The following is a 14,192-nucleotide window of genomic DNA, read 5'->3' as shown; positions in this document are numbered from 1 at the left end:
CATCTGTAACAGACATATTCTTTGTGGCAGCGAAATCAGGATAAAAAGCTTTAATTAATCATGACCAGTGATGACTCCATTTCCTCATGTGTAAACTGTACATAGCAAGTATGAGAGTTCTGTCCCCCGGTTCTGGGGAACACCGACCACCAAGCAGGCAGTTTACATTCTGCCATTACAAGTGCTGTAGTCAGCAGTCAGGAGCAGCTGCTGGCAATTTTGGATTCACAGCTGTATTAAAGATGCTACACTATACTGTATGGGGGAGATTTATCAAAACCTGTCCATAGCAACCAATCAGATTGCTTCTTTCATTGCAGAGGCCTTTTTCAAAAATAAAAGAAGCGATTTGATTGGTTGCTATGGGCAACTCAGAAGTTTCCCCCTGGGGAATTGCTGTACAGTATTGCTGGTTATGTGGTGTAATGAACAATTACCTTGAAAGGGTTTTCAGGTCAAAAACTATTGAATGGCCTATCCTCAGCAATGTCTGAGGAGTGATTAGCTGTCTGCCATAGATGAAGCCCCCACATACATGAGGAAGCAGAGCCAGAAGGAGTTGGCTCTGTTCTCCGCTAATGTGGCTCAGTGAAGGGCTGTATTGCTAATAAGTAGATCAAAACAGGGCATTTGGCCAATAATTATCCCATGTAAAAAGCCCTTTAGGATAGTGATTGATCAATGTTTTGAGGATAGGAGAACACAGCAAGTCCATCCAAACGACTGAGCACAACTTCTACCAGGTAAGTAGAAACAGAAGCAAATATGTGAGTCGGGGGACAGGACGCAGTGCTTCTTGGTGTGGACAATAGTAGATAGAGTCATAGAAAACTAACAGGTGGTCAGGAATATGGTTGTACAGCATAGATAGGGTTAAATATACTACTCTAAAACACCCATGCATTGTGGGAATTGTGACAGGAACTTTTAAAAATTACAGAGGGAATTTGTTAATGCTTACACCAGCAAAAATGTGTGACTTTTTATGGCACGCAAGCTTAGATAAATTCCCTCCTATATCTACAGCACGCAGTAGCGGTGTGATGCATATGAAATTGCAGCAATGCATGGGCGCATTCCATTCACAAAACACAGTTTTACCACTTCTCTATCATAATCTTTATCACATATAGTAAGTAACAAACACTAACCTTTATGAATGAACAAAAATACAGAAAAGAAATAGTAAAGACATAAATATTTATTAGGATTTTGAACTCTTCTTAAATATAGCCTTGGGTTTTAGTTGATTCTTCTGCTTCAAGAGTTGTTGCTGCTTCAGATTTTCCTGCTTCTCTGCCCAATTTTTCATTCCTTGATCTATTTCATTACTAAGCATGACAATACGACTCTGTAAACAGGAAAGAAAATCATTCTAGAAGACTGTGATTCTTTGTAATATATCTTACGGCTACTAACGGCAGATTCCCTTTAAATTAAATGTAAACGCACTAGAATAGGCCATTTCCGAGGCGTAAGGCTATGTTCACAACGAGGGAATGTCAGTGCAGACATTCCCGACAGCAGAGCGCCAGCATGTTCTGCTGTCTCATAGATGGCAATGCTTTTCAGTGCCAAGTCCGCAGAAAGAATAGACATGTCTTGACATTGTGCTAAGTGAACAGCGCAGCAGAATCCCATTGAAATCAATGGGACTCTGCTGCTGACAAATCCCATTGAAATCAATGGGACTCTGCTGCTGACGAATCCCATTGAAATCAATGGGACTCTGCTGCTGACGAATCCCATTGAAATCAATGGGACTCTGCTGCTGACGAATCTCATTGAAATCAATGGGACTCTGCTGCTGACGAATCTCATTGAAATCAATGGGACTCTGCTGCTGACGAATCTCATTGAAATCAATGGGACTCTGCTGCTGACGAATCTCATTGAAATCAATGGGACTCTGCTGCTGACGAATCTCATTGAAATCAATGGGACTCTGCTGCTGACGAATCCCAAGTGTGGAATTCCTATACCCAATACACAAATTCCATTGTGTGAGCGCTGTGTGTGAGCCGTTGTGTCTTTTGTATATTGTGTGAACATGACCTAAAACAGATGTTTTTGGATATTTTTTTTCTCTCAAAATGAGCCCAGAAATACAGTATGTGAACATAGTCTCACTGCTGACACTAATGCTGAAATTAAAATAAATAAAAAGCAAAAAGGACTTTAACCCGTTAACGACCATGGACGTCTATGCTTATCCATGTGCCATTAACGGGGTATGATGTGGGCTCCAACTGATTCCTGTAGCTGGGGGCCGGTGTTAATAGCCGACATGCGGCGATTGCCGCGGCCAGCTATTAGCCCTTTAGATCGCCGCTGGGCGATCCACTGTGGAGGTAGCCTGAGGGCTTACCTCTCCTTTCATGCCGGCTCCGGTGCTCAGAATGATAAAGCCTGACAGGACAAGGCTTTATCAATCGAGCAGAGAGCACACCGATCAATGTGGTTTCATGGAACCCCATTGATCTGTATGAGGAATGAAATGATTCCTCCTAAAAGTCTCCTAAGGTGACTAAAAGTGTTAAAAAAAAAAAGTTTAAAAATACACACATTAACCCATTATTAAAAGTTTAAATCACACCCCTTTCCCAAAATTCCATATAAAAAATATATAAACATAATAAAAAATAAAAATATGTGGTATTGCTGCATGCGTAAATGTCCGAACTATAAAAATATATCGTAAATTAAACCGCACGGTCAATGGTGTATGCAAAAAAGTTCCAAAATTGCGTATTTTTGGTCACTTTGTATACTATAAAAAAAGGAATAAAAAGCGATCAAAAAGTACGATCAAAACAAAAATGATACTGATTAAAACTTCACATCGCGGCGCAAAAAATTAGCCCTTATATAGCCACATACGCTAGAAAATAAAAAAGTTATAGGGGTTAGAAGAGGACAATTTTAAACGTATAAATTTTCCTGCATGTAGTTATGATTTTTTCCAAAAGTAATACAAAATCAAACCTATATAAGTAGGGTATCATTTTAATCGTATGGACCTACAGAATACAGATAAGGTGTAATTTTTACCGAAAAATGTACGGGGTAGAAACAGAAGCCCCCAAAACTTACAACATGTTTTTTTTTTTTCTTCAATATTGTCGCACAATGATTTTTTTCCCGTTTCGCTGTAGATTTTTGAGTAAAATGACTGATGTCTTTACAAAGTAGAATTGGTGACGCCAAAAATAAGCCCTCATATGGAATTTTATGTGCAAAATTGAAAGGGTTAAGATTTTTAAAAAGCTTTGTCCTTATGGGGTTAAAAAAAAAAAAGAAAAAATAATAATAATGCCTCACCAGACCTGGTCTACTGTGCAACTACAGTAAAAAAGTTATTGTAGGCAGCACCAAAAAAAAAAATGTCAGTTATGCTCTTTCTTTACACAAACATTTTAGTATAACATGGCATGATGCATACAAATGGAAGGGCCACCGACTATGTATTTTGCTACTGCATCTCACAGAAGCCTTAAAGGACTTAGGCTCTATAGCACGAGTGCTCAACTACTTCAAGAGGAGCTTTGTTTATTTAGATCCTACGTATCCAGGTCTGCCATCAGTTGAGGGTCTGAGCTGAATGCTAAGGCCTGGTTCACACTTAGTGGCTGCACTGCCTTGCGAGAAAGAGTCACTGCCTGTAACAGGGTAAAAAGAGCTACAATTCTCAGTTCTTATTTATAATAAATATTAATGTGCTATACTCTCCTATATACTTCTTATGTACTCTACTATACACAACAGACACACTTACAGCCAGTTCTTTGTTCTCCTCTTTTCTCCTGCTCTGTCCTTTCCACGGTGGTGCTGGTCGCCCATCTGTTAATAAAACAAATTAAAAGCAAAGTAAAAACTATGTGCAAAATGAAAAGTTAGTAATTATTCCCAATGAAAAACCTAAAAAGACTTTAAAAGGGGTTATACACCATAAAGTGATTTTAGCACATACCTGCCAGACAGTAATGGACATGCTTAGGAAGGATCTGCGCTTCTCTTGGGGCTAAATGGCTATGTTGTGAGATTACCATAACACTGTGGCTAGCTGTTTGTGAACTGGTTTTTTTTCTGTTGGATATTGTTCTCTAAAACTACACATCCCACAGTTCATTGTTAGTAAGTTTGAGATCACTATCCCCCCTCCCACACATCAGCCACCCCGCCCATTGAAACACAAATGAGCTGCATCCATTCAAAAGACCAGTGTTTTCTAACCAGGGTGCCTACAGCTGTTGCAAAATGATCTCTCCCCCACCCAGCGGTCGCCCCACACATTAATGCAGGACAGGCTCCCTGTCATCACCTGACTAGTGATGTCAGGTCTCAACAAACTACAACCTTGGAAAAACATAGACCTGAGTGATTTCGTATGCTGCTAAAAATAAAAATTAGGACAAAAATCCCAGAAGAATTGCAAGACCACCGTCACACAGGTACAGACATCATATTATCAACTACACAAAACTTTACAGCCCCTGTAGCATAGTCAAATAAAAAAATCCTGGAATACCCCTTTAATAAATGATTTATGCACATACAATAGCTATAGCCTAGAAATTCAAGGATCACCAAACTTTATATCGTGCTTTGTGAGGTGCTTTTGTCACCTCCTTGCCAGCTGCAGAACGAAAAAAAAAAAAAAGCCACAGCATCTCATATAGGGTTAGCTAGGTGCCACCACACAAACAGCGATAAGCACAAAGCTCCATTATACTGTACAGTGCCCGTCACATTCCCTGATAAATAAGTCCCCCACAATATTTTCCACCCCCAATGTAGAGTGCAGTCACATTCCATTCATACACAGTGCCGCCTGCTGTCCCATATCTACATGTCTCTCCAATGTAAATTACATCTCCTGGCTCTCTTGTACGTCTAGCAGCAGTTTCACTGTGTCATGCTGCCATCTGCTGGCTGAATTAGGTCCCTCTAAGGCTATATTCACAATAAGTTTTTCATGTGGATTCTGCATAAACAATTGGCATAAAATCCACAATATTATGTCTCAGATTTAAAAAAAAAAACCTGTAGTTTTTCTGCAAACTTATACAGACAGACTTCAAATGTGCTATATATACACACACACACACACACACACACACACACAACACAATGTAACTCCAAGTCAATCACACTTCTGTGAAATCACACTATCCACTCAGGAAGCAACACTGATTGACAATCAATTTCACATGCTGTTGTGCAAATGGAACAGACAACAGGTGGAAATTATAGGCAATTAGCAAAACACCCCCCAATAAAGGAGTGGTTCTGCAGGTGGTGACCACAGTCCACTTCTCAGTTCTTATGCTTCCTGGCTGATGTTTTGGTCACTTTTGAATCCTGGCGGTGCTTTCGCTCTAGAGGTAGCATGAAACAGTCTACAACCCACACAAGTGGCTCAGGTAGTGCAGCTCATCCAGGATGGCACATCAATGCGAGCTGTGGCAAGAAGGTTTGCTGTGTCTGTCAGCATAGTGTCCAGAGCATGGAGGCGCTATCAGGAGATGTGGAGGAGGCCATAGGAGGGCAACAACCCAGCAGCAGGACTGCTAACTCTGCCTTTGTGCAAGGAGGAGCACTGCCAGAGTCCTGCAAAATGACCTCCAGCAGGCCACAAATGTGCATCAAACGGTCAGACACAGACTCCAGGAGGGTGGTATGAGGGCCTGACATCCACAGGTGGGGCTTGTGCTTACAGTCCAACACCATGCAAGATGTTTGGCATTTGCCAGAGAACACAAAGATTGGCAAATTTGCCACTGGCGCCCTGTGCTCTTCACAGATGAAAGCAGGTTCACACTGAGCACGTGACAGAGTCTGGAGATGCCGTGGAGAACTTTCTGCTGCCTGCAACATCCTCCACCATGACCGGTTTGGCGGTGGGTCAGTAATGGTGTGGGGTAGCATTTCTTTGGGGGGGCCGCACAGCCCTCCATGTGCTTGCCAGAGGTAGCCTGACTGCCATCAGGTACCGAGATGGGATCCTGAGACCCCTCGTAAGACCATATGCTGGTGCGGTTGGCCCTGGGTTCCCCCTAATGCAAGACAATGCTAGACCTCATGGGGCTGGAGTGTGTCAGCAGTTCCTGCAAGAGGAAGGCATTGATGCTATGGACTGGCCCGCCCATTCCCCAGACATGAATCCGATTAAGCACATCTGGGACATTATGTTTCGCTCCATCCACCAACGCCACGTTGCACCACAGACTGTCCAGGAGTTGGCAGATGCTTTAGTCCAGGTCTGGGAGGACATCCCTCAGGAGACCATTCGCCACCTCATCAGGAGCATGCCCAGACATTGTAGAGGGGTCATACGGGCACGTGGAGGAGACACACACTACTGAGCCTTATTTTGACTTGTTTTAAGGATATTACATCAAAGTTGGATCAGCCTGTAGTGTGGTTTTCCATTTTGATTTTGAGAGTGACTCCATATCCAGACCTCCATGGGTTGATAAATGTGATTTCCATTGATAATTTTTGTGTGATTTTGTTGTCAGCTCATTCAACTATGTAAAGACGAAAGTATTTCATACGATTAGTTCATACATTCAGATCTGGGCTGTTTTATCTTAGTGTTCCCCCTTTTTGAGCATTGTATATAACTTGCGCCAGAATTGGGTGCACTTTTGACATCTAAAACATTGGAGATATTTTTTATCATAGTGAACAAAATGCATAATCTTTAAAAGTAGTGACCTTGTGTGTGTTGGAATGAAACAATGTAAGGGTCTCCATGCTAGTTCTTCAATAATCCCCCTGCAGAATATACTACATATATAAATTGTCATTTACCTGCAAAACTCCAATCTGGAAGATCTGTCAAGGGACCATATTCTGAACCACTGCGAGCAAAACCGTGCCTAAAGGAAAAAAAACATGTTAAAAGAAACAGAAACTGCCCTGGAAAATATGGATGTGTCATTTTCCTGCTAGATTACATATATGGGTTAAAGTAACCCCAAAACACTTACTTAATTCTCCATTCCTGTCCAGCACAGATCAAAGCAGAGCTGTGCAGACTACGCGCCCATGGGAATCGTACGAAACTCTGGTACACCCGTGGCTGCAGACAGGTAACTGAAAAAACACACATAAAACAAAGTATTCAGATTTCCTTTCACTGGATTATCAGAGAGCTAGGGGTGCTTGAGGACCCTTTTAACATAATGGAATTGTGCAAAGCAGACAACCCCTTTAAAAAGGACCTGTGGCCTCACTATCCATGTAGAGCGATGCTCTTCTGTTCATTAGCAAACTGTGCAGTCGGTTTCTGTGCTCCATATGCTGTCAATGGGCAGTCTCTACTGCTCAGTTCTCAACAGAGAGTGCCTCGGGTTCATGTCCTGTCGTGTACAGGTGGTGGCTACCATTTTCACAGTCTATGGACATTATAGGCATTGTTTTAGCCTGTGAACAAATAGCGTCTAGTCCACAACAGGTTATATTCTAGTCACATCAGAAGCTGCCGACATGTTTAAGATCAGAAACTTTACTCGCAGCTTATCTCACATAGGGTGACCTTAGTACTTATCTGCCAGACAGTAAAGGACGTGCTAGTGTAGGTGGTAAATGGCTGTGTCCCCATAACACTGCTGGCTTGTTTGTGTGAACTGGCTATCTCCTGTTTGTATACCCACCCTCCAACTACAATCCCCAGGGTCCCTTGTTTCTGATGGGAGGTGACTTATCTTCCTCCAACACGTCAACCACCCCCCTCATTGCAGCACAGCCAGGCTCCCTTTCATGCACGCTGTGCTTAAAACTACAATTCCCTGCGACCCTTCCACCCAGCAGTCGCTCCACCCACTCAAGCACTGCCATGCTCCCTTTCAACCCCTGACTAGTGATGTAATGTCCTGCGCCACACTGCAACCTGGGAAAAGCCAGATACACTGATTTTGTATACAACTAAAAATGAACATCCGGGGTCAAAGATCAAATAAGAATTGTGAGACCAGCAATCAAACACAGGTACATACACTATATTATGAACTAACACTAAACATTACAGCCCCTGTAGCACAGTCCAAAAAAAAAAATATATCCTAGAATACCTTTATTCACAAACCAAGGTGAGGCTTTGATCACATCTACATTGTGGATCCCATTTATAACAAAGGACAATAATGCTCTGCCCAACAGGTCATACAATGGGCATCAGGGGCACTTAAAGGGTAGCTCCCACCATCCCTTCATTTTCCCCTCTCTGTCCCTGCCTATTTCCCATCTATCCCTAACCTCCTCCCTGCCTAATTTTTTTTTTTTTTACTATATAAAAAAAATGCAGTTTTGTCTTCCTGGTAGCGTGCTCACTACCAGGCAGACTTCCCCAGCAGGCACCACGTCACTGATGCCTGCTGGGGGGGACTTCCGCCCTTAGTTCATCTACACAGGGTGCCTCCAGCTGTTTCACCACTACAACTCCCAGCTTGCCCTGACATCTATTGGCTGTCAGGGCATGCTGGGAGTTGTAGTGGGGAAAAACTGGAGGCACCCTGTGTTAAAAACAATACATGGCCGCGGCGCAACCCGAACCCCGCTACCCGAACACCCCCCCCCCCCCCAGACATACCAGGACAGTGAGGCGACGGGCAGTACAGCAGCGACGGAATGCCGGGAGGCGGGGCCGGCGTGCAAGGCCAGGGAGCAGGGGAGCCAATGCGCGCTTCTTCTGTTCTCAGCGCTCGCTCCCGTCTGTTTGATTGACAGGCGGGAGCGAGCACCGCAGTGAGTGAATACCGACTCATTGCCAGGCTTCAATGAGTCGAAATTCACTAGTGACGTCACTGCCGAATGCATTCGGCCACTAGGAGGGCGACCCCTAGTGGCCGAATTTAAAAGTGATTTTAAACTGTTTTAAAATCACTTTTTTAATTAAAGTATATTAGAGATATGTTGTAGAACTTAAGTACTACAACATATCAATTTTTTTATTTCATGACAGTGCCCATTTAACAGACCCCCCCGATGGCCGGATGTGTTTGCAGGAGATGTGCTGCCAAATAAATGGAAGTGTACAGGGGCATGAATGATCATGTTAAGAATTATTATTTAGTGTGGCCATTCACAGCTACAGTGTAAATGCTTTAAAAAAAAAATCTCTCAGCAGCATCGCCCGTACTAACCTGCTGGTACTGCCTGTTAGGACAGGTGAGGTTGATCGAAATGGTGTTTACTTGCTAGATGTTACCATTCCCAAAATATTGTTAAGAATCCTAATATGGGGATCTTTGTGCGAATAGGGCATTCCGTAATCCCGAGGTGCACTGGTTCTTCTTCCCGGACGATCCCTGATTCTCGAGCTCTAATGAATATTCATGTTACCTTTTTGCACTCCGCTGCTACATGCTTAGAGATGTAAAGTTTTCTGAAGCCATGGAACACAAAAAAGCAGGTTAGTGTGGGTGATGCTGCTGAGAGATTTCCTTTAAAGACAACCTGTGGCCTCTCATGACCTGCCTGATGTAGTAAATACATGTATTCCCTATGAAATAATTCTGGAGCATCTTTTGTTACAGCTCTGTGATGTGTTATTAATCTCTTATACAGCTGTCTGCCTATACAACTGATCAGACGGGGCCTGGAGATGTACCGCAATACTCTAATACTGAAGGGCTGTCCTGAGGATAGGTAGTCAGTTTTTCACTGGGTTCACATGTAGTATTTTGGTCAGTATTTTATGGTCAAACCTTGAAAAGAACCAACACCATAAGGAACTATAATAGAAATATTTGTACTAGGGATCGACCGATTATGGGTATGGCCGATAATCACGATTTTGGGCATTATTGGTATCTGGGCGGTGGCAGTGATAGGACTCAGGACCCCCGGATAGGCAGGGGGGAGAGAAGCGGGTGGCGGCGGTGGTCTATGGCACCGCAAAAGCCGCTGCAGTTCATTGATTAAAAGCGCCCGCTTTAAATCAATGATCTGCAGCGGTGTGTGTGTGTGTGTGGGGGGGGGGGGTAAATAGCCGATAACTTATACCGGAATATCGGTATAAGTTATCGGCTATCGGCCCTAAAAAAACGATATCGGTCGATCCCTAATTTGTACTTTTGCTGTGTTTTGGACCCGCTTCTGGTTGAAACTACTGACAAAATTTTGCCTAAGGAAGAGAAGTCTTCATTTAAAAACCTACTGGTTGAACGTAAAATACAACAAAGCAAATTGCATGGGGATCTAAATTTCCCTGATGTGTGTGCACTCTCCCTCGTTGCCAAATTCCATACCGTACAACACCCTGTCTTCTACACAGACTTTGTGGCTACTCTTTCACTCTCAAACTTGTTGCACACTCCCTACAACACCCACCCTTCCTGGATAAAAATTAAGGATAACTCTGGGATGTAACAACTTTTCCCCTAAACTAAGGATAGGGGAAAAGTGTTAGATTGCGGGGGCCCCCCGCGATCTCCCAAACGGCGCCCCGGTTCTCAGCATGAATGGGTCATGTGGACCACCGCACGAAGCGGCTGCCAACACGCCCCCTCCATGCATCTCTATGGGAGAGCCGGGGCACTACTTTCGGCAATCTCCAGCTCTGCCATAGAACTGCATGGAGGGGGCGTGTCTGCCGCAGCTTCGTGCTCTGGTCGAAAATACTTGTTTCATGCAGGGAGCCGGGACGCCGTTTGGGAGATCGCGGGGGCCCCCGGACCCCTGCAATCTAACACTTATCCTCTATCCTTAGGATAGGGGATATGTTGTTACATCCCAGAGTTGAAAAGCTACAGGGGTTGAAAAATGGCAATGAAAAAAATTTGAAAAAGTTCAGAATTTTTTTTAAATTAGCAAAACATGATGTAAATTATACAAATCTGGTATCGCTGTAATCAGGCGCCTAAAGTATCAAAACAACATGTTGGCTCAACCACAATGTAAATGGCGTAGAAAAGAAAACCACCAAATCTGCAAAATTATCTTTTACTATTTCAATTTCACTTCCCCAAATTATATATATATTGAATTTTTTTTTTTTGCTCAGAGAATATGTTATTGAAAAATTAACAGGTATCATTATAGTAGGTAGTTATGGCTATTATAGGGATAGGAGCGAAAATTGGCCTGGACAAGTGGATCGTCATGAGGCACAAGTAGATTTTGCTCCATTTTGGACAAGTAGTTTTTTAAAATAAATTTTCCACCCCCCCTGATAAATATAAACATTGTGGGGACAGGTATGTCCCCATTCTTAGCATTGTAGGATGGGAAACCCCTTTAATCCATAAATCGTTACCATACAAACCTTATCATGGAGTTTTATCAAAACCTGTCCAGAGAATACCTGTTTCTGAGGACTTTCCAAAAATGAAAGAAACGATCTGATTGGTTGCTATGGGCAACTTTTCCTCTGGACAGGTTTTGATAAATCTCCCCCTCTATGGCTATATTAGGTATAAGCCATCCATCAGGGCACAGCGCAATACACGTTGGGGATTCTTCTAGTAGCCCCATCCTAGTGTACACAGTATGCCATCATAGCTCAATACAACTAGTCTGCTGGGAGGAGGACATGTCTCCCCTGACACACACGACAGGCTCGGAGCACACACACACTGTCACCCATGCGGACACAGCAACACACACAATGTCACGCGCTATATACGCTCACTCTCCTCACCTAACATGGGCGCCGCCATCTTGCCCTAAACGCCTGCACCTAACGTGACGTCGCGTCATTCAGTCAGGTGACTCCAGCGTGGACCAATCAGTTACAACGGATAGTTGTCATAGAAACAACGTAGTGGGAACGGCGCAAGTGGTGATTGAAACCTCATTTAGTTATGGTATAGTAGTATACAAGATGTAATAGACGAATGCGCAGCGAAGGGGGAGGGGCGTGAGAACATGTGACGCTGCCGCCATTTTACAGTCTGCTCATGCGCACAACAGCAGCAGTCCGCTCAGCTTTTACAGATCATGTCATGAACAAACTGGTCTCTGTTTGCTCTCTGTGTGAAGGTTATAGGCGTGTATAATAATGGAGGTTTCTGAGTGATCGCGTAGTATTGAGCCTGGTCACTAGGTGGCGCTCTATTCTTCAAGTGTTCTGTATTAAGTGCCCCCTCCCCCGCTCCAGATGACTACATCCATTTCTGGATGGTTACAGTTCCATCCTTTATAATAAGAATTGTATATAGCGCACACAGATTACATTGGGGCTCACAATCTAAACCTACCAGTATGCTTTATAGTGCGAAGGAAGCCAGAGTACCCTACAGAAACGCATACAGGACGTACAAACTCCCCTGCAGCGCTGTAATGCTACAATGCTTACCACTGAGGCACCATGCTGCCCTATATAAGAGGAGGCGGAAGTTGGTTTAGGGTAAGGCTGCTTTCACACTATAAAATTCATCCGTTTGATGTTCCGTTTTGAAAACCCTGAAAATCGGCCATTAAACGTCCGTTAGAAAATCCCATTATAGTCTATGGGATTTTTACATTATCCGTTTTAATCCGTTATTAATAATGGACGTTATTTTGTGACGAGAGAATGAACGGAAGAAATGGTGCATGTACTATTTCTCCCGTTACTATCTTCCGTCACAAAATAATGTCCGTTATTAATAACGGATTAAAACGGATAATGTAAAAATCCCATAGACTATAATGGGATTTTCTAATGGACGTTTAATGGCTGATTTTCAGGGTTTTCATAACAGAACATCAAACGGATGTTTAAAACGGATGAATTTTATAGTGTGAAAGCAGCCTAAGGCTGCTTTCACGCTATAAAATTCATCCATTTTAAAGATCCGTTATATGTTACATTATGAAAACCCTGAAAATCGGCCATTAAACATCCGTTAGAAAATCCCATTATAGTCTATGGGATTTTTACATTGCCCGTTTTAGGCTGTTTCCACTTGTTTTTTTTCTGTCAGTTTTTGGAGTACTGCCACTTTTTGAGCCAAAGTCAGAAGTGGATCCATGATGGAGGAGAAGTGTAAGTCCTTCCTATATACTGTATTTATCGGCGTATAACATGCATTTGTTAGGCTAAAATGTTTAGCCTAAAGTCTATCTGCGTGTTATACGCCGATAAGCCACTGCAGTTCAATGATTTAAAGCGGGCACTTTAAATCAATGAACTGCAGCGGCTTTTGCAGGTCCAGAGACCTTCCGTCGCTGCCCGCTTCTCTGCCCCTGCCTGTCCTTGGGTCTAGAGCCCTGCTGTCGCCGCTTCTCTCCCCCTGCTATCGGCGCCGCTGCCCCTTCTCTCCCCCTGGATATCGGTGCCGCTGCCCCATTGCCGGCACCGCTGCCCCGTTGCCTCCCCCATCCCCGGTTGTATAATTACCTGTTGCCGGGGTCCGGTCCGCGCTGCTTCTGGCCTCCGGTATGGCGTCCCCTGCGTCGTTGCTATGCGCTGTATGGTGCGGCGCAATGATGAGTGACGTCACTCGTCATTGCGTCTCGCAGCGCATAGCAACAACGCAGGGGACGCCACACCGGAGGCCAGAAGCAGAGCGGACCGGACCCCGGCAACAGGTAATTATACAACCGGGGATGGGGGAGGCAACGGGGCAGCGATGCCGGCAATGGGTGCCGCTGCCCCTTCTCTCCCCGTCTATCAGCGCCGCTGCCCCATTGCCGGCGCCGCTTCTCTCCCCCTGGCTATCGGCGCCGGCAATGGGGCAGCGGCACCGATAGCCAAGGGGAGAGAAGGGGCAGCGGCGCCGATAGCAGGGGGAGAGAAGCAGCAGCAGCAGGGCTCTAGACCCCAGGAAAGGCAGGGGGAGAGAAGCGGGCAGCGACGGCCTCTCTCCCCCTGCCTTTCCTGGGGGCTTCTGCGGGGTCAGAAACAGTGTATCGGGGTATACACATGCACACACACCCTCATTTTACCAAGGATATTTGGGTAAAAAACTTTTTTCACCCAAATATCCTTGGAAAAATGAGGGTGCGTGTTATAGGCCGGTGCATGGTATACCCCGATAAATACGGGTATGTCCTATTCCTATTGAATACACTTCTGGCTTTGGCGCAAAAACTGCAGTGGCAGTCCTCCAAAAACTGCCAGAAAAAAAACCAAGTGGAAACCTAGCCTTAACCCATCATAGCCTGTTATTAATAACGGACCTCATTTTGTGACGTGAAAAATAGTGCATGGGCTATGACGGGTTAAAACAGATAATGTAATGTGGTGAGCCACCAGTGTT

The 14,192-nt window shown here is 44.2% G+C and overlaps 1 protein-coding gene across 1 annotated transcript; it reads right to left on the bottom strand.

The window, feature by feature from the left end:
* Positions 1-1,083: 1,083 nt before the first annotated feature.
* MRPL52 (mitochondrial ribosomal protein L52) lies at positions 1,084-11,838 on the bottom strand. The gene is made up of 5 exons (XM_056526682.1): positions 11,648-11,838; positions 6,996-7,101; positions 6,817-6,884; positions 3,776-3,840; positions 1,084-1,351 (listed from the first exon to the last, which is right to left on the bottom strand). The coding sequence occupies exons 1-5, from the start codon at positions 11,664-11,666 to the stop codon at positions 1,205-1,207; spliced, it is 405 nt and encodes a 134-aa protein (XP_056382657.1). The 5' UTR covers positions 11,667-11,838; the 3' UTR covers positions 1,084-1,204.
* Between the last annotated feature and the right edge of the window lie 2,354 nt (positions 11,839-14,192).

This window comes from Hyla sarda, chromosome 1, assembly GCF_029499605.1.
Source record: "Hyla sarda isolate aHylSar1 chromosome 1, aHylSar1.hap1, whole genome shotgun sequence".
Taxonomy (NCBI): Eukaryota; Metazoa; Chordata; class Amphibia; order Anura; family Hylidae; genus Hyla; species Hyla sarda.
This window is presented reverse-complemented; position numbering and strand designations above follow the sequence as displayed.